We start from the raw sequence: 25,415 nt of genomic DNA on the forward strand, positions 1-25,415 counted from the left end.
GGTCAAGTTGACCAAAAATCACTGAGTTTAAATGTGTTTTAATGGCTGTTTTAATTGCTGATTTTTTATTTCTGCAATTTCCAGCACTCTGAAAAAATTTCCAGAATTTGTGTTTTCAGCAATATTTATTTTTTCAGTCTGTTAAATGTATGGCTATGGGAATGGGCATTTAACTATATGGGAGAAATAAGGTGAAACTGAAAACCGGGGTGGGAAACAGAAAATTTTTACATGGTATCAGAGCTTGAGTGCTGAAGGGCAGTTTGGGACAGCAAAAGAGAAAAAATACAGCTACTGATTTTTTCACTCAGAAAATTCCAGCAAGCTGATTTTTCATAAACAGCAGTTTTATCTTTACCACAGCAGTGCTATTTTTCAGTTTTAGGACAGCAAGATGTCATTGGGATTGAGGGTGGAGGATAGGTTGGATGGGCATACAAATTACAGCGTTTGGAAGGAGAGAATGCAGAGTATCTTTGAGGAGGCAGAAGTCTGGGATATCATGGTGCATACAGCACAGCACCCTGTTGTTGTGCCTACTGATGCTACTCAGTTGGCAGCTTATAATAGAAAGAACAACAAGGGTAAGAGGTTGATTCTAGACGGAATCAAAGACCATTGCATTCCTCATGTGAGAGGAAAGAGCAATGCCCATGAGATGTGGACAGCATTGTCCAATCTCTACCAGAGTACCAATGAGAACCGGAAGATGGTCCTGAAGGAGAAGCTGAAGAACATTAAGATGGGGAATGATAGTGCAGCTGGATATCTCACAAAGATTACCAATGTGAGAGATGAGTTGGCAGCGATTGGAGAGGCCATTCCATCCACTGAGTTGGTGCGTATTGCAGTGAATGGCCTCCCCCGTTCATGGTTGAACTTTGCTGATGGGGTTTGTGCACGTGAGACCCTTCCCACATGGGAGAGGTTTTGGGATGATTGTATACAGACAGAGATCAGGAAAGGACAGCTTGGGGCAGCCAAGCCAGTTGAGCAGGATGAGGACGTAGCACTGGTGGCAGGAGGCAAGAAAGGCAAAGGGAAGAAGCAGGCTTCCACAAGCGGTGGTGGAGGCAAAGGCAAAGGTAAAGGTAAACAGGGTAACTCACAAAAGGACTATTCCAAAGTGAAGTGTTGGAATTGTCAGAAGATGGGACACTATGCAGTTGTGTGTCCGGAGAAGAAGAAGAAGAAGGGGAAGACCCAGGATGTGGCAGCGTCAGCTGAGATTGAGGACTTTGCAGGTCGTTTTGACCGGGAGTTTGCGTTCACTACATGTGAGTCCTCTAGTGCAGGATCACCTGCCACACAGGTTCAGAGGGAGCATGCTTTTCCCTCGATTAGCGGAGCATCTACAGGTATCTGGTATGTGGACAGTGGGGCTTCACGTCACATGACAGGAGTCCGGGAGTACTTCTCAGAGCTTTCAGAGAGTGGCACTGATATTGAGGTAGTACTCGGTGATGACAGAGTTGTTAGAGCAGTCGGGGTGGGGACAGTGACATTTCAGAGGGAGTCCAAACCTCCCTTGAAGGTGTCAGAGGTTCTTTATGTGCCAGGGATGAGGAAGAACCTCATATCCGTCTCAGCGTTGGAGGACAGAGGATATGAGGTACTGTTCAGGGAAGGACAGGTGTTGATGTATCCCAGGGGCTCTCCAGCTGATTCAGCTAGAGTGATAGGTGTACGCCATGCAAAGGTGTACAAGTTTGCATTCCAGCCCCCTTTGGCATTGAGCTGTAGTACCGACAGCAGAGCTAGCAGTTCTGAGCTATGTGAGATTTGGCACCGCAGGATGGGGCACATGTCTCATGGAGCCTTGAGGACATTGCGGGAGATCACTACAGGTGTGCCAGATTTCAGTACTGATCACCATGATACTTGCAGAGGTTGTGCGATGGGCAAGTTTGCCAAATCCCCTTTTCCCAGCAGTGACAGCAGAGCGACGGGGATACTTGATTTGATTTATTCCGATGTGAGCGGTCGGATGTCTCATGTTTCCTTGAGTGGATATGAGTACTATGTCTTATTCATTGATGATCACTCCAGGAGGACCTGGATTTATTTCTTGAAGACCAAGAGTGAGGTCTTCAAGCGGTTTCAGGAGTTCAGAGCTCTTGTGGAGACTCAGACAGGTCGAAAGATCAAGTCCCTGAGGTCGGACAATGGAGGAGAGTACACCCTTGGAGAGTTTGTTGACTATTGTGCAGAGGCAGGCATTAGGAGGGAGTTCACTGTTCCTTACAACCCCCAGCAGAACGGGGTTGCGGAGAGGAAGAACAGATCCATCATAGGGGCTGCCAAAGCCATGTTATATGATCAGGGGTTGCCATTGTTCTTGTGGGCAGAGGCCTGCAACACAGCTGTTTACTTGCAGAACAGGAGTCCGCATCGTGCCTTGGGGCACATGACTCCGGAGGAGGCTTTCTTTGGGAAGAAGCCTGATCTTGGTCATCTTCATATCCTTGGATGCATTACATACTCCTATATACCCAAGGAGGAGAGGACCAAACTAGAGCCCACCGCAGAGAAGGGTATCTTTGTGGGCTACAGTGAGACCTCAAAGGCCTTTCGGATTTACATTCCTGCACAGAGGAAAGTTGTTGTCAGACGGGATGTGAAGTTCGAGGAGGACAGGGCCTTTAGGAGGTCACGGGAGTTAGAGTATCTGGATCAGCCAGACCCTCAGCAGCAGTTGAGTCAGTCGCAGGGATCCAGTGGGCAGGGATCAGGAGGATCCGGAGGTACATCTATGAGGATGTCAGGTCCATCAGTGAGCAGTGGCTCGCCGAGCCAGAGGGGTGGTGCTCCGGGCAGCATACAGAGCAGTTCACAGAGCAGTTCACTAGGGAGTCCACTGATGGACAGTTCACACGGTACCTCAGCTTCTACAGGTTCAGGTGCAGGCAGGAGGACAGCAGACAGACAGTCAGGAGTTCAGGCTACTGATGGGGATGAGGAGGAGGAGTTTCATTCTCCTATGGGAGAAGCATGCTCAGGGAAGAGGAAGCCCAAGTGGCTTCAGGACACCTTGAGAGATGCCACATCTGTTGCTGAGCCGAAGAGGCCGGTCAGAGAGAGTAGACCACCTGAGAGATTTTGTAGCTATATGGCGATGGTTACCAGCATCCTTGACTCTGAGCCTTCTAGCTATGAGGAGGCAGCTAGCCAGCAGGTCTGGAGAGAGGCCATGCAGGAGGAGTATTCTTCTATCATGAAGAATGATGTTTGGGAGGTGGTGCCGAGGCCTGAGGGCAAATCCGTGGTTACTTCCAGATGGCTTTACAAGGTAAAGCATGCTGCAGATGGCAGCATTGAGAAATTCAAAGCAAGGTTTGTGGCTAGAGGGTTCTCCCAGGTAGAGGGAGTTGATTATGAGGAGACCTTCGCTCCCGTGGCTCGATATACTTCGATCCGCTCCATTATATCGATAGCAGCAGAGATGGGTTGGAAGATCCACCAGATGGATGTGAAGACCGCATTTCTCAATGGCTTCATACAGGAGGAGGTGTACATTGAGCAGCCACAGGGCTTTGAGGTGCATGGGAAGGAGTCCCATGTGTGCAGATTGAAGAAGGCCCTTTATGGCCTGAAGCAAGCTCCCAGAGCTTGGTACTCCAGGATAGATGCATACTTGCAGGGGATGGGTTTCACAAAGAGTGAGGCAGATCCGAACCTTTACTTTATTGTGATTGGTGAGGAGCCTCTCATTCTGGTGTTGTATGTGGATGACTTGATCATTACAGGTGCAGAGAGACTCATAGAGCACTGTAAGAGAGATCTTGCAGCGGAGTTTGAGATGAAGGACATCGGCTTGATGCATTACTTTTTGGGTTTGGAAGTGTGGCAGGAGGAGGGGCATTTCTTCCTGGGGCAGGGGAAGTATATTGTGGACATCCTTAGCAGATTCCACATGGAGGATTGTAGACCCATGTCGACACCGATGATCACCAACTGGAAGAAGCTTCATGCTTCGGATTCCGAGTTGGTGGATCCCACATTGTACAGGCAGCTGATTGGTTCCTTGATGTATTTGGTCAACACCAGACCAGATATCTGTTTTGCAGTCAACACGATGAGTCAGTTTATGTGTGAGCCTAGGAAGGTTCACTGGGTGGCTGCAAAACACATTTTGCGGTACTTGCAGGGGACAGTGGATTATGGTCTGGACTACAGGCAGGGAGATGGAGTGAGATTGGCAGGATACACTGATTCTGATTGGGCAGGTTGTGCTTCTGATAGGAAGAGCACTTCAGGGTGTTGTTTTGGGTTGGGTTCAGCAGTAGTGTCATGGTTCAGCCGGAAGCAGCAGTCAGTAGCACTGAGTTCAGCGGAAGCAGAGTATATGGCAGCCAGTCTAGCTAGTTGTGAGGCCATCTGGCTTCGCAAGATGTTGTTTGGCTTATTTGGTCAGCCGTTGAGACCTTCAGTGATTTACTGTGATAATCAGAGTTGCATTAAACTCACGGAGAATCCAGTATTTCATGACAGGTCAAAGCATATCGGGATCAGATATCATTTCATCAGAGACCATGTTCAGAAGGGAGCTGTAAAGCTTGAGTATATTTCCACTGATGAGCAGGTTGCAGATATTCTTACCAAAGCCTTACCACGGGGCAAGCATGTCTACTTCAGAGACAAGATGGGTGTGGTGAGGAACACCTTCCTCGGTAAGAGGGAGTGTTGAAATTTGGTACTGGAGGACAGGTGGTTCCCTAAGGCTTTGATCTTTGGCCTAGGGAAAAGTGTCCAAAAGAATTTAATTTTTCTCCTAAAGTAACTTTATAATTTTTATAAAGTTAAATCTAATTTGAAAGTGACTTTAAGTGATAAAGTTACTAAGTCTAATTTTAAAGTGACTTTATAAAGTCAATGAAAAATTAGAAAGGAAAAGTGACTTTGGAAATAAATGACTAAGTGGGTCTTTATTAAAGTGGGGTGAATTAAAAAATAGAAAGTGAGATTTAAATGAGCATTTAATCTCAGCCATTGATCTAAATCTATTTCAGCCATTGGATTTAGGGATCACCCAAAAGTCATTTAGGGTTGGGTTAAGGGAGGAAAAGGTGGAAAAAGATCATTCATTCTTTCATGAGCAGATTGGGAGAAGGAGAGCAAGAGAGCAAGGGAGATTTCTGGACAAGGAGGAGAAAGAGGCAGCAGTTTGGCACACACACCAAGGCAGCACTTCAGCAAATCCGAACAGCATAAAGAACAAGCAGAAAAAGGCAGTTTTGTGAGCAAAATAGTGGAAAAAAATATTTTTCAGCACGAATATCGAGGAGGCGATTTTCTGCACTTTTTCCGAGGGCTGTCCGTACAAGTCCGTACGGCCGTCCGTACAGTCCGTACAGTCCGTACGGTCCGTACATCCGTACGTCCGTACAGTCCGTACATCAGTACGGTCCGTACAGCTCTTCCAGCATTTTTCAGATTGTCGTTTGGGCTGAAAACAGATAAGTTTTGCTTGCTGGAAAATTTCTGTTTTGCTGATTTTTTGCTGAAAAATTTTCTCTGTAAAAGGCATTTTCCAGAAATAAAGAAGAGCTCTCAAACTGGTTTTCCCCAAGAGTTGTAGGGGGTTTTTCCAGGGTCAAGTTGACCAAAAATCACTGAGTTTAAATGTGTTTTAATGGCTGTTTTAATTGCTGATTTTTTATTTCTGCAATTTCCAGCACTCTGAAAAAATTTCCAGAATTTGTGTTTTCAGCAATATTTATTTTTTCAGTCTGTTAAATGTATGGCTATGGGAATGGGCATTTAACTATATGGGAGAAATAAGGTGAAACTGAAAACCGGGGTGGGAAACAGAAAATTTTTACAAATAGAAACTATGAGAAGTATGACTATTGGAGCAATTTTTTGATGTTGGCAATCACATGTGAAATGTGGCAATCATAACAATAGACGTGAATGATCCTCAAATGTTTCCTTTTGAATTCAAGAATCTGGTGCAGAGTAACTGTGTTTGTGATGATTGAAAAGTAAAATAAACTTGGCATGGACCAAACACTCTGCTGCCTATCAAAAACTCACCATGGACCAATTGTGGATGCTAAAGTGTGATATATCCTATATTATAAATAATATATGTTATTATTAATAATATTATAATATTATGTAGTAAATATCATATCCTTACACAGGGATGTGTTCCTAGAGGCTTTGTAGTATAAATATTAAAATTATAAATACGACACTCATGTATTTTTCACATCGACCAACATATGTTATATTCATTATATTCCCTATATGTTTTATATTTTACATGTTCTATGCAATAGTATTCAACTCAGGTTGGTACAAGTGGTATTAGAGCCACAACCTTCCTTTGGCCGGTGGCTAAAATTACAAGGCCAGATTGTAGTATGTACTAACCATCCTTTTTAACCATTTTTGTTTTCCAGTCTCTGGTTGATCTGTGAATGGTAACATTTTGTAGAGTTACCATTACTTCAATAACGGAATGGCATAAGTTTGCCAAAATTCCCAAAACTGGTTCTGTTGAAGCTATACGATATCTTGTAGGATTTCAGTTGTTGACTTGCAAAAGAGAGGACAATCTTATGGTAAGTTGGCTGCACAAAGGCTCATTAGGTCATATTGTTTGTTCCCCTTGAGGCTGTGCCAAACTATTTGTTTGGGTGGGAAATCATCCCAAGTTACAAAGGTTTACTCTTGGGCGGTAGAGTGAAACATTGCTAATGCTACCATTTCTTGCTTCTGCTCTTGACTATGCTCTTTGGTTGATGTCACAAGTTCTATAGCTGTTAGCGCCAGTATATAGTTAAGTTGTTGTGTGATGACACAGAAAAGATGATCCATGGGTGCACTTATCTTACTCTGTGGATCATGGCCTTCTTTTAGGACTCTGTTAATCCCATTCCATTATTTTCATTTGCTGCAGTGATGAATATCACTGTGTCCCATGACAGTATCATTGTCACCTGCATAGTGTATAAGGCTTTTGAATAAATCTGAGTCCATCTGTTAAGTCCTTTGCACTAAGTTGTACTTTCTGAACCTATAGTTAGATATATATGTGGCCCAGGACGTTATCATCCTCACCTCCATGGTCTGTAAGAATTTTGATTCTATCTAAATTTATCATTTTTGATGGCTTCTAGAAGTGCTTAAAGGGAATGATCGTTGTGCCAATTTGTGTTGGTGTTGACATGTGAAGTTGACAAATTCACTGTCTAACTAGTTCATTCTGCTTGGGCTGCAAGATTAGTGCTGTATTAGTAACCTAACTAGCTTATATATTACATATGGCATGCAAAGAGCCAACATTTTCCTTTCCTCACTGTTGTACCCAATAGAAACGATACTTTAGCCTGAGCCCTGATCTGCCACTTGTTAATTTGTGGCCCAGGACGTTATCATCCTCACCTCCATGGGCTGTAAGGCTTTTGATTCTATCTAAATTTATCATTTTTGATGGCTTCTAGAAGTGCTTAAAGGGAATGATCGTTGTGCCAATTTGTGTTGGTGTTGACATGTGAAGTTGACAAATTCACTGTCTAACTAGTTCATTCTGCTTGGGCTGCAAGATTAGTGCTGTATTAGTAACCTAACTAGCTTATATTTTACATATGGCATGCAAAGAGCCAACATTTTCCTTTCCTCACTGTTGTACCCAATAGAAACGATGCTTTAGCCTGAGCCCTGATCTGCCACTTGTTAATTTGTGGCCCAGGACGTTATCATCCTCACCTCCATGGTCTGTAAGGCTTTTGATTCTATCTAAATTTATCATTTTTGATGGCTTCTAGAAGTGCTTAAAGGGAATGGTCGATGTGCCAATTTGTGTTGGTGTTGACATGTGAAGTGGACAAATTCACTGTCCAACATTTTCCTTTCCTCACTGTTGTATCAAATAGAAACGATGCTTTAGCCTGAGCCCTGATCTGCCACTTCTTAATTTTTGGTTGAGTATTTTGCTTCTCTTTATCCCATACCATCCTTAATGTTGCTTTTTTGCAGATACCTGGTAAATTGCTGGCTGGCTGCTTAATATTTCAAGCCTTTCTACTAAGTTTTGTTTGTCATGTGGATGTATTTAATGTCAGGTTATTCTCAATGACACCATAAACCAGCATCCAAAATGATCAAGTATTACCCGCTAAACTGTTAATCCACCAGATAAGTACATATTCCTTCATAGCCTTAAACAGGTTGATTAGCATGGACTCTTAGATCATGCCTCAAAAGGAACTTCCTGAAACATTTTATGCACAAATTCATTCCTAGGTGTTGGCTGTTGACACACGAATTTTGAATAGTAATTACAGCAATCATGAGTAGATTCTCCAACAATAAGATAGCTTGTGTGCTGAGAGGCTTTAATACCATAGATGAAAAGAAACTACATGCGAGCATTTTGGTCAGAAATAAAAATGGAGAGAAGGTTTAAGTACAACAATTATTCCGAATTCTGCCATCCAAGATGGTCAAACAATAGCTTATCAGATGTGACAAATAATATATACTATATTTTTTCTCTCACTCTAAAATTTTGATTCAAAAATTTACGCGTTTCTAAGATTTTCATTCATTGCCTATTCTCTTATAAGCCCTTGCCTTGCAGGTATGGAGGGGGACCTACCTTACCAAGAAAAGTGATTACATCAGGTTCTTCCCAAGAGGACTTAACAGTAGAGGTTTATCCTTTGCGTCTTCGGTTGATAGTAATTCCTAAAGGAAGCCAAGCAACTCTTAAAATAAGCAAAAAGGTTTTTCCTATTCCTTGTTCTATTGGCATTGAGATCAATCATTATGGTTTCGACTTTCAAATACTGATTGTCTTGGTGTTGAATGTGCTCTCAATCACTTTGAGTTGGGTAAAGCTAATATGATTGGTAAACTAAGATATTTCAATACATGAGACATATAATGCTCTGCATTATTTTGTTTTGCTAATATTTTAGTTGGCATGTTAATACTGCAAGTCAGGTTCTGATTATTACTTGTTATGGAAAACAAAACATTTGTTGCTTTCTTTAAATTTTCAATATGAAAAGGATCACCATATAGCGTTTTTAGACATAACATGGTGCCTTTGAAGTATGCTATACTGAAGGAATTTGCAAAGAGATATGCAAGATTATTATTTTGGGTTTTGTGCTTTTAAAAGTATTCTATATTGAAGGAATTGTTGAAAATTTGGTAGCTTAGGGATGTATTTCTAAAAATAGAAAGTCTAAAAATAGAATTTTTAAAAATAAAAAGGCTAAAAATAGAATTTCTAAAAATAGAAGTCTCAAGTATGACTTTCCAGAAATAGTAAATCACCTTGCATCAATTGGTAATCAAATATTGTTGATGGAAAACCCCTTTTGATCATCAGTCAATCCTAATAGTTCAATTTCGACTTAATCGTTAATATTATTATTATTATTCTTATGATACTATTATATTATTATTAAAAAGAAATTGAAGTCACTCAATCATGGCTCTCAATAATGTTCTGTTACACATTATTTGCAAGGCATATTCCTCATGTACTCTTATTAATGCTCTTATTCTCAATTAAAGCACGCCATAAAATATTCTCTTACACTCTCTTATACTCAACAAAAACATGTCATAAAATATTCCTCTTATACACTCTTTAATGCATATTTTACACTCACTCTTAAAATCATAAGTTACAAAGGCATGCATTTCTCTCGTTAATGGCATGAGTTACACTCCCTAATTGGCATATGTAACTCTCCCTCAAGGCATGTGAGCTCCTCCTATATATATGTTCCTTTCATCCTCTCTTCTTACTACTCGTGTATTGTGAAAGAAGAATTCGAAGTTGAGAAAGAGTTGGAGAGAGTTGAAGAATATTGTGAAAGAGAGACTCGAAGAGTAAGAGCAGAAATTGCTGAGCCAAGGTTGATTCAGTGTTTCAGTGTTGATTTAGTTCAAGGGAAGGTTGATTCAGTGTGTGCATCTGCTACTGCTACCAATGATTTTCGTGCTACAACTTGTTCAAATTTCGGTGAACTTACTTATTCTCTTGATCTCTCATTGTACTATATATCTTTGTTGAACAATTGATTTTTAATAGAAGAAAAATTTGGTTGGGTTTTCCCCTTGTGGGTTTTGCCTTGGTTGTTGGACTTAAATTCTCTGGGTCTCATTTTGTGCTTGCATGTATTCTATTGTGCATTTGATTTATGTTATATCTACAATTGCTTGTCTATCATTGCAACATAAAGACGTTTTGAAGTAAGTGATTGTTACAACATAGAACATCAAATTTCAACATGGTATTAGAGCTTGCTGAAGACATGCTCAAGAAGTGAAGCTCCATTTCCAGCTCTCTTTCTGTCAGAAATCTCTTGCAGTCCGCTCCATTTCCAACTTTTTTAATGCTGGAATATCTTTTGCTATGCGCTCCATTTCTAGCTTTCTTTCCGCTAAAATATCTCTTGTTGTCCGCTGCATTTACGACTCATTCTCTGCTGGAATATTTCTTGTTGTCTGTGCTATTTGCAACTCTCTTTTTGCTGAAGTATCTCTTGTTGTCCACTCCATTTTCAACTCTCTTTTTGATGAAATATATCTTGTTGTCCGCTCCATTTGCAACTCTCTTTTTGCTGAAATAAATCTTGCTGTCCACTCCATTTGCAACTCTCTTTCTGCTGAAATATCTCTTGGTTCCTTCTACTTGCTGCTCATTTTCTGCCGAAATTTCTCTTCCCTTTTTGCTGCTGAAATATCTCATTTATAGCTGAAATATCTCTTGCTGTCACTTTCTATTTATTGCTGAAATTTTACTATTGAATTTTAATACTGAAATTTTACTAGTACCGTTCTTCCAAGATTTCAAGGAACCCAAATTATGATAGTAATTTTGCAGATATAATTAAGGTGTTGCATGTGTTAATAGTTGTGGTTTTGGTACTTGTTGCTGCATGCAAATGTGAAGAGTAGTTTTACTTCTGTTTATGCATGTGCAAGAAAGTGTTATCTTGAAAAGAAGTATAATGCATAAAAGGTTATAAAAGAATAACTGATAGAAATTAAATGTTGAAAATAGGGAAATTTTGACTCTCTCACATTATATGAGAAATGTCATAATTTTATGGGTTTTAGTAATTTTGATATTAGAGTTTACTAACATTAGTGGTTGTAGGTAAGAACCATGACCTTTGCAAAAGATGGAATGATAGTTTTCTAAACTAACTTCTTTTTCTGCGATCAAAGATGGATTATAACTAATATCATCGCAGACAATGAAGTCAAAGTCAATATGTATAATTATTATTACATGCTTTCACTTCAGGATCAAGATTTGAAGATCGTTATAAAATCAATGGAATAACTATCTATGCATTGATTCATGATTAGCAATCATCCATATAAACTCTGACGCCGAAAGATTACTTATCTTCATTATAAAGCATTGTTTCATGTGAGAAAGATGGTTTCCAAAATGCCTTAGATTAGAGTGGATCATGATGGAGTTTGCTAATTGGTGTTAAAAAAGATGCATTTCTTCTCCCAATGACATATGACTGATGGACAATGGTAAATTATAGAGGACAAATCAAGAGGGATCTAACATCTTCCTTCAATCCCCATTAAAAAAAGTAAGTATTTTCAAGCCTTACGTTGTTTCTTTGTCACTGCTCTTGTTTAGTTTTATCTTTATAGATCATTGGTTATTCTTCCTGCATGAGTATCTGAATGATTCTTTCACTAACTTCTTGATGAGGATGTGATCAAGAAAAACAGATCTTGAAGATCATCATGGTGCAGAATAGTGCAAGGATAATGAAAGAGCCACTCTCACATCTAAAAAAGAAAGAAAGCCCTGACTTATCACTAGGTAGACTTTCATTATGTTTATTTACTTTTCTACTATTGCTCTTGTTCTTGTTGTGGGATCAACAAGTACATTTGATGAACGTGAGAACCAAGTCCTTTGTATCAAGATTGAGGAAGATGTAGAGCCATCCCATGGTTTGAGTAGACATGAAGTGGACAAGAGCTCAAGACTTCTGCAAGGAAGATGGAATCAAGAAAGAGACCATCGTATCATTTAATCCAGAACAAAATGGACACTTAAGGATCTTTGACTGCTCTGGCTACTTTCATGTGTCAAAGGAAAAGAGTACCAAGCTGGAAGCTTCAGGTAAGAAAAGTATGATTGTTGGTTATTGTGAAAATTCTAAAGCTTATAGAATATATGTGCCTGGTAAAAGAACTATAGAGTTTAGAAGAGATTTAACATTTGATAAAGATGCAACTCTTTGAAAAGCCATAGACACTTTTTGTCCTGCTAATGTTGAAAAACAAGATGATGCCTTGGATGCACAAGAAGATCTTGAGCTTAAGCCTGATCTTGTTGATGAACCCATGGATCCCATGGACTCCTTTGATCCTTCTCCATGTGCTAGGAGACCTTTATGGCTTCGTGACACCCTTCAAGATGTTGATAAACATGTTGTTGCCAGAGAAATCTTTAGAGAAAGCAAGAAACCATGCCAATTCCAAGGATATGTTGTAGCCATGAGCAACATTATTCAAGATGAACCATGCACTTGTGAAGAAGTTGTGAAGGATCAAGTGTGGAAAGATGCAATGTTTGAAAAATATGAGTCCATCATTCATAATGATGTATGAGAGTGGTTCCAACACCACAAGGTAAATCTGTTGTGTCTTTTAAATGACTGTATAAAATTAAACATGGTGCTGTTGGCAATATTGAAAAATATAAAGCTATATTTGTGACTAGAGGGTTTTCTCAGAAAGAAGGAATAGAATATGATGAAATATTTGCACCTGTTGTCCATTATACAACCATCCGATCTATTGTGGTTCTAGTTGCTAGCCAAGGACGGTCTCTTCACCAAGTGGATGTGAAGATTGCTTTTTTGCATGGCTACCTCAAGGAAGGACTATTTCTGGAGCAACCACAAAACTTCGAAGTACATGACCGAAAAACTCGTGTGTAGACTGAAGAGAGCCCTTTATGGTTTGAAGCAAGCTCCAAGAGCTTGGTATGCCCACATTGATAACTTCTTGATGAAGCTTGGTTTACGAAAAGTAACGCTGATCCAAATGTTTACTTCAAGACAATCCAAAGTATGCCTTTGATTTCGGTATTATATGTTGATTTATTTTTGACCGGTGGTGAACCTCTTATCCTCTAGTGGAAGAGGGAGTTTGCTTCCGAATTTGAAATGAAAGATCTTCATTTGATGAACTACTTTCTGGGTCCTGAAGTATGGCAAAAACCTAGTGAGATTTCCCTTTCTCAAGAAAAATATGTTGTCAAGCTGCTTGAAAGATTTGGTATGACAAAGTGTAAATCCATGAATACTCCAATGGAGATGGACTTTTAAGAAGCTATGTGGTGAAGTTGCAGGCCTTGATTTGGCAAATCCTTTTGAGTATTGTCAATTGATTGGGGCATTGATGTTCTTAGTGAACACTAGCACGGACATAAGTTTTGTGGTCAATACTCTGAGCCAATATATGATTAAACCATCTAATGCACACTGGATTGCTACAAAGCATGTGCTGAGATACCTGCATGGGACCATTAATCTGGGATTGAAATATATTGCTGGTGATATAAGACTACATGGATACTTAGATGTTGATTGGGCTAATAACTTTACCAATAGAAAAAGCACATCTGGGTGCTCCTTCACGTTAGGATCTACCATGATATCCTGATGAGCAGGAAGCAAAAGTCTGTAGCCCTCATCACGGTTGAAGCCGTGTACATTGCTGCTAGCATGGCTAGCTGTGAGGCAATATGGCCGAGGAAGCTCTTTGGAGAGTTGTTTGAGCATGTTCTGGACAACAGCAATAATTTACTGCGATAATAAGAGTGGGATTCGACTTGCAGAAATCCTGTGTTCCATGACAAGTCCAAGCATATTGAGATCAAATATCGCTATATCCGGGATATAGTGTAGAGAGGGGCAGTAGTAAGACCCCATCATATAGCGATTGATGACTAGATCGTTGACATTCTTACCAAGTTGCTGAAAGGAAAGTTCTCGGCATTAAGAGAGCAACTTGGACTGATGGATGTGACCCTTCCTAAAGAGGGTGGTCATGGGTGATGAGCCTTGGATGTGCGGGATCCTTGTCATGTGTTGACAAGTGGATCCTCCAAAACATTGATGAGCCTTGGATGTGCGAGATCCTTGTCATGTGTTGACAAGTGGATTCCCCCAAGCAAAAATGAGCCTTGGATGAGGGAGATCCTTGTCATGTGTTGACAAGTGGATACCCCCAAGCAGTGATGAGCCTTGAATGTGCGAGATCCTTGCCATGTCTTGAAAAGTGGATCCCCCCAAGCAGAGATGAAACTTGGTTGTTTGAGATCCTTGTCAAGTGGATTATCCCCTCAAGTAGAGATTGTTGAGAAATCAAGAGGGCAATGATTATAGAGATTTCTCTTTTCTTCATAACTGCTTGTGTTGTGATGTCTTTTTACTTATTAGATTTGTTACTTATTATTATATGTGTGAATCATCAAACAACTACCAAAACAAGAAGACCAAGAACACAAAATATAGGCTGCAAGCCATGGCCAAAACCTCTTCACTTCTTCGACCTCTAGTTGCAGAAATTTCGGCCTCCAATGCAAATTTGAAATTTTTCCCCCCCAAGCAGTTGCTGCTGCCACACGTGTGAGCTTCGATCTGCCTTCTAGCCCTCCTTTAACCTTCGCTTGACTTCCCCTCACTTCAGGGGCATGAGGATTACTCTTGGTGACCTTTGGTTGACCTACTTGTCTCCTTTCTCCAAGATTGAAGTTGAAGATAGAAACCCTAGGTCTTGCTGCAGAAACCCTAGTTCTCCTTAGCACATGTGAGAGAGAAATAACCCAAACAAAGATCTTCTTCATCCTCGTCCTTCTTCCCCGCCTTCTTCTTCCTTCTTCTTCACTAGAATGAGAGATGAGTGAATATGTAAGGAGGACAAGTTCCCTCCTATATATAGGCTCTTCAAGGTGGAGGCGACTCTTCCTTTTAGGTCGACTTTCTAGCTGCCAGGCCAACTTGGTATTGGAGGGTATCTGGACACCTTTTAAGACAAAAATATTTTTCTTTACAAGTTACAATGTGTGCCCATTGGGGTCTTCAACTTATGACAGTGACTCTTTTGACTTCTTGACCTAGGACAAACCCTAGAAGTACTCAATGGGTGCTTGACCTATAAAATAAAAGACTTTGAGCATGAAACCCATGCTCCAAAAATAATAATGATAATTTTTCTTTCATTTTGCACTTTACAAGAATCAAAAGTACATTTCATCTATATGAAGAGCAAACCTAGTTACACATTTTTCAACACTCCCTCTTAACTAGGGAGGTATTCATACATGGTACATGGACATTTTCAATCTGAAGAGATCTAATAAGAAGAGTCAGATTCGTAACCCATTTTTAATAGCATCATACCAACCAACATTGTCACAATAACAAGGCCTTGACTAACAACTCCATCTCTCCACAAGATCAAAGCACAATGTTGGTGAGACCAATGATTTATAAACACCATCATCATTTTCTGTCAAGGTACATACTCCACCTGGGTGTTCACAGAGTATGACCTTCTTTGGGCTATTCTTATCTTGGTTAGCTAGTCAAAGAATATCGGTCCACGAATACTCTCATCTTGGATGCCCTTCCACATCCTCATAGAGTATTAGATGCCAGATGTTTACCCAATCCTCCATTCTGTCTTCCCAAGTGAATACAAGAATGATGTGCCTATCTCTCCCTCTCAACTTGGGAGAATATATCAACCAAACCAAGATTTTCTCTCAAATACACAAGCTTCTTAATAGGAAGAGATTTTGTCAATATGTCAACTATCTGCTCAACATTGGAGATATACTGTAGTTGCAATACACCATCTTGTACTAGCTTCCGAATATAGTGATACTTGTTGTTGATATGCTTTGTCTTTCCATGAAATACTGGGTCTTCAAACAATCGTATACAATGGTCCATTGGTCCTATAAATAGGTCGGATAACAACTTTCTCAACTAGACTGCCTGTCTGCTTACTTCATAGGTTGCAATATACTCAGCCTCAACACTACTCAAAGCAACTGTATCTTGCTTTCTGCTCATCCATGAGACCATGGAGGATCCCAAACTGAAACATCCTCCTGTAGTGCTCCTTCCATCTTGCTCACTGCCTCCCCAGTCAGAATCTGTATATCCAATTAGTTGGACATCATTCCTTCTATCATACTTTAGGCAGTAGTGGATGGTTCCTCGCAGATATCTCAGAATATGTTTTGTTGCTATCCAATGATCATGCTTCGACTCCACTTGGAATTGACTGAGAACATTTATTGCAAAGCATATGTTTGGTCGAGTATTCACCAAGTACATTAGTGAGCCAATCAATTGTCTATACTTGGAAGGATCTACCGGGCTCGATTTAGAACTCCTTAGTCTTTTCAAGTTTGTGATCATCGGAGTTGTCATTGGTTTGCAATCCATCATGTCAAACCTCTTCAACATCTTGATCACATACTTCCCTTGACCTAGATAAATCTCATCAGGTCCTTGCCAAACTTTTAGTCCCAAATAGTAATGCATCAGCCCTAGATCCTACACGTCAAATTCTGTTGTTAATTGCCTCTTACATTCTTCAATTCGACCTTCTACACCTGTCAAGAGAAGATCATCTACATAGAGAAGAATGATTATCGGTTCACTTTTCACGACCTTAATATAAAGGTTTAGATCAACAGAACTCGTCGTGAAGCCTAACCTCTGAAGGTATGTATCCATTCTAGCATACCATGCCCTTGGTGCTTGTTTGAGGCTATATAATGCCTTCTTCAATTTGCAAACATATGTCTTTCTGTCTTTAACTTCAAATCCCAAGGGTTATTCTATATAGACTTCCTTATCAATTGTGCCATTCAGAAATGCAGTTTTGACATCCATCCCATCAATGTTGCCAAAGAGACCAACGAACGTATAGTTGTATACCTTGTTGTCAGAGCAAATGTCTCTTCATAGTCGATGCCTTCAAGTTGAGAGAAACCCCTAGCCTCAAATCTTGCCTTATACTTGTCAATACTTCCATTTGCTGCAGGTTTGATCTTATAGATCCATTTTGAAGTTACCACAGATTTGTCATCGGGCCTAGGCACGATCTCCCAAACTCCATTTTTCATTATAGATTAATATTCTTCATTCATGGCATCCTTCCATTCTTGATGATTGACAACTTTTTCAAAAGTGGATGGTTCTGTTTCTATTAGTTTTGTCATGTAGGCTGCATAACCAGAATATCATTTGGCCTTTTTGCTTTCTTTGAATGAGCCTTGAGTTTCTCCATGACATTCTGCATCAAGTAGTGTTGACTTCAACCAATTAGGTCTCTTTCTTGATTCGGGGATGACCATAGGTTGACTAGGTTCACTGGGACCTTCATCTTCATGGTGAGATTCTTCTTCCCTATCAACTTCCTCTTCAAATACTGGAAGTTCTTCATCACCAGAGTCCATGGGAAGTTCTTTTGAGTTCTTGAATGCAATATTTTCATCAAATATGACATCTCAATTGACTTCTATGCGGCGTCCTTCATTTATGTAGATTCTATAGGCCTTAGAGGAGTTGCTGTAGCCAACAAATGTTCCTCTCATGCCCAATGGATCCACCTTCTTTCTTTTATCCTTCGGTATAGGAATATATACAGGACAACGAAAGATTCGAAGATGATCTACAATTGGTTTCTTCCCAGTGAATACTTCTTCGGGAATTCTGTTACCCAGTGACCTGTGGGGACTTCGATTTTGAATGTATACAACTGTCTTCATGGATTCTCCCCGCAAAAACTTTAGTAGATCTTGATCATGCAACATTGCTTTTACACTTTCTTCAATGTATCGGTTCTTTCGCTCTGCAACTCCATTTTGTTCCGGATTATTTGGGACTATCAACTTCCTCTTAATCCCAGATTCCTTACAGAAACCTATAATTTCCTGGGATGTATACTCTCCTCCATTATCATATCTCAATATCTTGATTTTCCTCTCTGTAAGGTTTTCTACTTTAGCTTTGAATTCTTGAAATTTTATAAATACTTCTTCCTTGGATTTCATCAAGTAAACCTAAGTTTTCCTTAAATGATGATCTATAAATGTGACATAACCTCCAAGTGATTTTGGAATTATAGGACCACAAACATCAGAATGAATAAGATCCAAGATTCCTTTTCACTGTGAAGCACTGCTTCCAAATGGTCTCTTGGTATTCTTACCCAATGCACATCTTTTGCATACTCCTTCGTGATCTTCTTTCAATTTGGGGATTCCTTCTACTATAGAACTTAGAGTTGGAAGGATTTTGAAATGAAGATGGCCAAACCTTCTATGCCATAGTTCACATGGGCTGATTTCAATGTGAACCAAAGCTTGTGCAAGAGGAGATATCAACTTGTAAAGCCTTCCTTCACGTATACCAATTATCCTTCTCTATGCTTGAGTTTTTACTCCATACTACAACTCTTCCATCAATGAAAGCTATTCTATCACCCTTATCTTCTAGACTTGAAATAGAATGTAAGTTCTTATGTAAACCTGGTACAAACAAGATGTTGTTGAGATGAATGTTGCTTCCATTTTCCAGATCTATAGATGTAGATCCAATTCCTCTTACAGGATAGCTCTTATTATCTCCAAGTTCCATTGAGTAAGAATATTTTCCCTTTGATAATGTCTTCAGTTGTTTGTGATGACCAGTCATGTGTCTAGATGCACCACTATTGATTACCCAAATATTCTCGTCTTGGAATGTGCCAGTGAGTGCTGAGAAGAGTCCTTCATCCTTTGTCTTGGTTCCTTCCTTCTTTGTAGTGAATAGAAGATTCCATGCTTCCTTGATGCCTCTCTTGAGATGGCTTGCTACCTTTGAACACTTCTTGAGGAGCTTCCTCAATGCAATAGAGATCTTCATAATGCCCTTAGTTAACCTTAGCTCTGAAACCATGTTGAGAAATCAAAAGGGCAATGATTATAGAGATTTATCTTTACTTGATAACTGCTTGTGATGTCTTTTTACTTATTAGCTTTGTTACTTATTATTGTATTTGTAAATAATCAAACAACTACCAAAACAAGAAGATCAAGAACATAAAATATAGGTAGCAAGCCAGGGCCAAAACCTCTCCACTTGAGAGAAAAACCCGTAAATATCTTCTCTTCCTTATAGATTCTTCAATTGATGAATTCCATGACCTTAAGACTGACTTCCTCTCCGGATGATGTGCTAACCTTGATCCTATCAAAATCAGTCAAATCTCTTCTAGTAGCACTTCTTCAACATCCAGTTGCAGGATTTTCGGCCTCCCCTGTAGATCTGAAATTTCGCCCCTCCCAGTAGTTGCTGCTACCACACGTGTGAGCTTTGATCTGCCTTTAGAGCCCTCCTTTGACCTTCGCATGACTTTCCCTCACTTTAGGGGCATGAGAATTACTCTTGGTGACCTTTGCTTGACCTACTTCTCTCCTTTTCTCCAAGGTCGAACTTGAAGATTGAAGATACACTCTCATTATTGGCGCGACTTATTCCTCTTACATTCTCTTACACTCAACTAAAGCACATCATAAAATATTTCCTTGCACTCTCTTACACTCAATAAAACCTTGTCATAAAAGATTCCTCTCGCACACTCTTTAATGCAAATGCTACCCTCTCTCTTAAAAGCATAAGTTACAAAGACACACATTTCTCTCCTTAATGGCATGAGTTACACTCCTTAATTGGCACATGCAACTCTCCCTCAAGGCATGTGAGTTACTACTCTTTTATGATTCAAACTTCTTGCTCCTCCTATATATATGTGCCTCTCATCCTCTTTTTTTACTACTTGTGCATTGTGAAAGAAGAATTCGAACTTGAGAAAGAGTTGGAGAGAGTTGAAGAGTATTGTGAGAGAGACTTGTAGAGTAAGAGCAGAACTTGGTGAGCCAAAGTTGATTCAGTGTTTCAGTGTTGATTTAGTGGAAGGGAAGGTTGATTTAATGTGTGCATCTGCTACTGCTACCAGTGATGATATTCATGCTACAACTTGTTCAGATTTGGGTGAACTTACTCATTCTTTTCTCTGCAGTACTATGTATCTCTGCTGAACTATTGATTTCTAATAGAAAAAGAATCTGGTTGGGTTTTCCCCTTGTGGGTTTTGCCCTGGTCATTGGACCTAAATTCTCTGGGTCTCATTTTGTTCTTGGTTGTCTTCTATTATGCATTTGATTTATGTTCTATCTATAATTGCTTATCTAATATTGCAGCATAAAGAAGGTTTGAAGTAAGTGATTGTTAATTTGTTACAGCATAGAACATCAAAATATCAACAGGAATGTACAAAGAGATATGCAAGATTATTAATGAGGGTTTTGTGCCTTAGAAATGATGCTATATTGAAGAAATTTGCAAAACAATGTGCAAATTATTTTGTTTTTTGTGCCTTTGAGACTATATGCTATATTGAAGGGATTTGCAAAGAGATAAGCAAGATTATTACTTTGGATTTTTTGCCTTAGAAAGTGTGCTATATTGAAGGAATTTGCAAGGAGATATGCAAGATAATTTCTTTGGGCTTATGTATGATTTGATTGCAGATTTAAATCGAATGCATGGCCAGTGACCTGGATCAGGTTGCAATGTTTGTGATTTTTTAATTGTAGAAATATGCTTATTCTTTAAAAAACACAGCTGGGGTTATTTCTGTTCTTAATTTGTGGTGATTGTGGGCACCATGAACACTTTGTTGGGTGTACTGGCATGCAGGAATTTCATAATTTTGCATATGCTTAATATACAAGAAAATGGGTTTCTAGAAGGTTGGCTTTGGCATTTAAGACAGGTTTTGTTTTTTCTTCTTTTTTCATTCGTTTTCTTGTCATCCCAAAATTCTGTCAGGATACTGTAAGAGAGCTTTATAGGAGGGCATGCGAGATCTTCAACCTTGCTTCAGAACAAGTAAGAATTTCCGTGTATAATTTTATATATTTTCTATCAACAAAGACTGTAGTGCTTACACTGATTTCTTCTGTATTACTGTGAACAGATTCACATATGGGATTATTTTGGACAGAGAAAACATGTTTTGATGAATGATCTAAATAAAATGCTTGAGGATGCTCAAATTCAGATGGACCAAGATGTAAGTTCTGTATTTGTTCACCTTTTTGTTGTGTAGTTTCTTCTCCCCAAGGATTGTCAACAATGTAGAGGACCGGTATCCATTCAGTGTAGGAGATTGATTCTTGGTCATTAGATCAACGTAATTATATCATCTCCCATTGAGTCATTCACAGGTGGAACTTACAAAGAATCCTTACTTCATTTTCTATATCTAGTAGATGCCTTTGGCACCCTTGCATTGTGGCTGGCTGTCCTTTCAAGTACCTTTGACGTATTTTGGGCGACTACGGACATTTATATAATTTATTTGTCTTTCTTTCTTTCTTTGTAGAAGACCTAATGACGTTGATAGTTTAGGATGCAGCATCCTTTAACGCCTTAAGCTAGAATTATTGACACAGTTCAACACTCTAAAAAATTTCAGAGATGCTTGATTATTGATATACACATTTGCCGTCCAAAATTTGTTGCAGGTACCCGGAGCTATTATTCTTCAGTACAAGAACGTACATACTTGAATAATATTTCACAAACATAACTTCATTACATCTAGTGATCATATCAGTCCCTCTCTTTTGGGCATTCGGTTCATCTTTTCAAGATAACAATAAATAAAACCAATGATAAAGATCCTTGGGATGCATATAGACAGAAGTTGAAAGTGCTACTGTGGTAGAATGAATTTGAAAGACCCACTATTTCACTTTTTGCTGTTTTTTTCACAACAGTAAATTTAAATATGGAGTGCTAGCATGAGAGGTGAGCTGGGTTGGGTAAAGTGGGGTGCTATTACAGTCCCTAACGGGGCTGAATTCCTCAAAAAGTGGCCACTGTGTTCCTGCAAGGGGCTGTTGTAGTGGTTGAGCTGTCATGGTCATTAGTTGGGTGCTATTACAACTTCCTTGTTGCTAGCGTGTTCCTGCAAGGGATCTGTTGTAGTGGTTGAGCTGACATGGTCATAGATTGGGCTGAGTGGACACCTTACCATTATTCACCTCTGATAGGTGGTGGCAATGATGAAATTCAGTTCGAATTCAAATTTCTGGATGAGATTTGGATTGGGTTCACTATTAAGTTCATCTATACACATATTACAAAATTTTCAATATATATATATATATATATATATAATATTTGTTTTAAAATAATAATATGATGCCTGGAACATTAAACATTTTGAGTATATATATATATATATATATATATATACTTTTCATAACTCAGTTGTCAGACCAACAATGGGGAGAGCCATCACTAGCTGCTATACACAACTGCAGACTGTCTCATCATTGTTATTCAAGGAAAACCACACCACCTAGAATTACCCATTGGTGGTCCATAAGGGGACAGGCTTTCACTCCTACTAGATGCATCTGGGTCTTGGGCCGTTAACGTGTTTCTTTACGATGAGCTTTTAGCCAAGCAGAAACAGTTTTAGGACATACTCCACGCCCTATATATATTATTTTCATATATATATATAGAGAGAGAGATAGAGAGAGATAGAGAGAGAAGAGAGAATGAAGAGAGAATATATATATATATATATATATAAAATTCGCTAGAAACCTATAGTTAAACATATATACTAAATAACCATAATATACTAAATAATAACATTATAGACTGCCATTTCCATTATCATTGAACATTTACACTATGCGTTTGGCTTTATAATGCATTAATGAAGGGTAATTTAATTATTAAATATGATTTCTAATATCTATAGGCACCAGCCATAACCTCGTCAAGGGCACGTAGGACAGTGGCCTAATTATTAAATATGATTTCTAATATCTATAGATGCCAGCCATAACCAGGTCAACGGCATGTGGGCACAGTCTATTTGTGAGTGAACAAAGTCGCTGCAGCTTGGTTATATCACTGGCTTTCAGAGATATATGCCACATGATCGATGAACCAAAAATTAGAGAACACCTCGACGAATTTCTTAGGCTGAAACGAAATGTATAGTTTGGTTGAGATTTGCCGAATTTTGAACATGAAGGATCAAATTTGGTGAACCCTGTGATTTAGAATGGTGGATGCTTGTCACTGTGGTGCATCTTAAAGAAAGTATAACGGTATATCTCGAAATGGCTATTCTTAGAATCTATCTCAAGGCTCTTTGATTACTTGAGTCAAATTTTAATTAATTTATCTGATCCTACTTTTATCTAACTTTCTAGCTCCATAATACCTATATTTTGCCTTTTATTATTATAATCATAGATTTCAAAAGTTTGTAATTTATACCATCAGAAAGACTGAAATCTATAATTGCTTGAACTCGATAAACCACGATATTTTAATAGCATTTTTTATGTAATTAGGAATATGACATTCTGATCCCTCTGTTTTTGTTCCCCTTATCCCCTGCCACTTATTTGCATTGTGAGACATTAAAAAAGCCATCCATATAGCATTGGATGAGGAAGGTATTCAAGTAAAATATCTCATGTTATGGTATTCATTCTCTTGCACTTGGAGGGTGTTACCTCCCAGGCCTGCACTCGAAGATATTCAGAGTCCCGAAACCAAGTGTGAATTTAGAGGCACTTAGGAAGGTTTCCCAGTGTCACCAACAATTCTTCCTGTCACTTTAATCCTGGTTTCCTCCAACCTATGTTGCAGGAAATGCTCCTCAACCTGGAATTCCCATACTGGAAATGCCCAGAAACGCTAAAATGCCGCTGAAACACTACTGAAATGTTTCGGCAACATTTCTGCTCAAATTTTCCCTGCCTTTGCGACAGTTTTTGCTTGTATGGGCTGACACAAGCACCCGAGAAAGGTGTGGACCCTTCTATTGCACAAAAAAATAATATACCACTCAAATTTGTCTATAATCACTCCACAAACTGATTCATTTCTAATCTATCCATGCTCTAGTTCTGCTGAATAAGAAACTTTTTCTACTTTTGTTGATGAGATGAGGATTATTAGGATATATAATTGTACTTATATTTAGCTCATGTTTTATTTCATTTTCAGAACATGGTGCCATGAAAAGCTGATTTTGGATATATAACGGCTACTTTTGGAATCTTGGATATATAGCCTCGTCTATAAAGGACAATTTTGTATTTTGCATAATGTAATCATATATGAGAGTTAATACACTTGGTTTTCCTTCTAAAATGTCATTTCTGTTTCTCATTTTTTTTCTTGCAAGTTAATGTGTTCGGTGTCACATTTCCAGTTGTACCCGTTTCAGAAACTTGTAGATGTTTCCATGTTTCCTGCAACCTAGCCTCTAACACAAGGGGGGAATTTCCTAGAAAGAATATGTAAGATATACTTTTGAAATGACTGGGATGGTGGAATGTCAAGACTAGTGCCTATCCAATGGGTGGTGGAGTCAAGATTAACAATCAAGAGGGTTTGAGCAGTATGGAAGAAGGTGTAATTAGGCTGTTAAAAACATGCAAAATGACCATATCGATTCCCTTCACTATGAATAAAATTAAAGGAGGGCTCTTCCATAGATACTCCTAACAACAAGAAGAAAATCAGCGAAGTAATCTTGGATATATAGCCTCGTCTATAAAGGACAATTTTGTATTTTGCATAATGTAATCATATATGAGAGTTAATACACTTGGTTTTCCTTCTAAAATGTCATTTCTGTTTCTCATTTTTTTTCTTGCAAGTTAATGTGTTCGGTGTCACATTTCCAGTTGTACCCGTTTCAGAAACTTGTAGATGTTTCCATGTTTCCTGCAACCTAGCCTCTAACACAAGGGGGGAATTTCCTAGAAAGAATATGTAAGATATACTTTTGAAATGACTGGGATGGTGGAATGTCTAGACTAGTGCCTATCCAATGGGTGGTGGAGTCAAGATTAACAATCAAGAGGGTTTGAGCAGTATGGAAGAAGGTGTAATTAGGCTGTTAAAAACATGCAAAATGACCATATCGATTCCCTTCACTATGAATAAAATTAAAGGAGGGCTCTTCCATAGATACTCCTAACAACAAGAAGAAAATCAGCGAAGTAATAATGTGACAATGAATAATTAAATGATAGCCACACATGAATAATTAAATGACGGCCTTCTTTATAGAGTGAACAACCAACGACACATCATTCTCCAAGTGTTTCACTAAAAGAACAAGAAATCCTAAAAGTACCACACTTGTAATGTAGAACCCTAGCTAGACAACCCCCAGATTTTTTTTATCCGAATATAAATCATAATTTTATTCAACCTGAAAACAGGGACACAATTACATTTTGCAGATGCCCGAGGGCATTATAGTTACATCAG

The 25,415-nt window shown here is 39.1% G+C and overlaps 1 protein-coding gene across 1 annotated transcript in view; it reads left to right on the forward strand.

The window, feature by feature from the left end:
* UBP5 (ubiquitin-specific protease 5) overlaps window positions 1–25,415 on the forward strand; it is a 215,448-nt gene that overhangs the window by 29,088 nt on the left and 160,945 nt on the right. The window contains exons 3-5 of the mRNA XM_089429428.1: window positions 8,591–8,735; window positions 20,919–20,978; window positions 21,067–21,162. Coding sequence (XP_089285554.1) covers window positions 8,591–8,735; window positions 20,919–20,978; window positions 21,067–21,162 — 301 coding nt within the window. The remainder of the gene's footprint in view (window positions 1–8,590; window positions 8,736–20,918; window positions 20,979–21,066; window positions 21,163–25,415) is intronic.

This window comes from Pinus tabuliformis, chromosome 6, assembly GCF_031772625.1.
Source record: "Pinus tabuliformis cultivar Carrire ecotype Pingquan chromosome 6, CPIR1, whole genome shotgun sequence".
NCBI lineage: Eukaryota > Viridiplantae > Streptophyta > Pinopsida > Pinales > Pinaceae > Pinus > Pinus tabuliformis.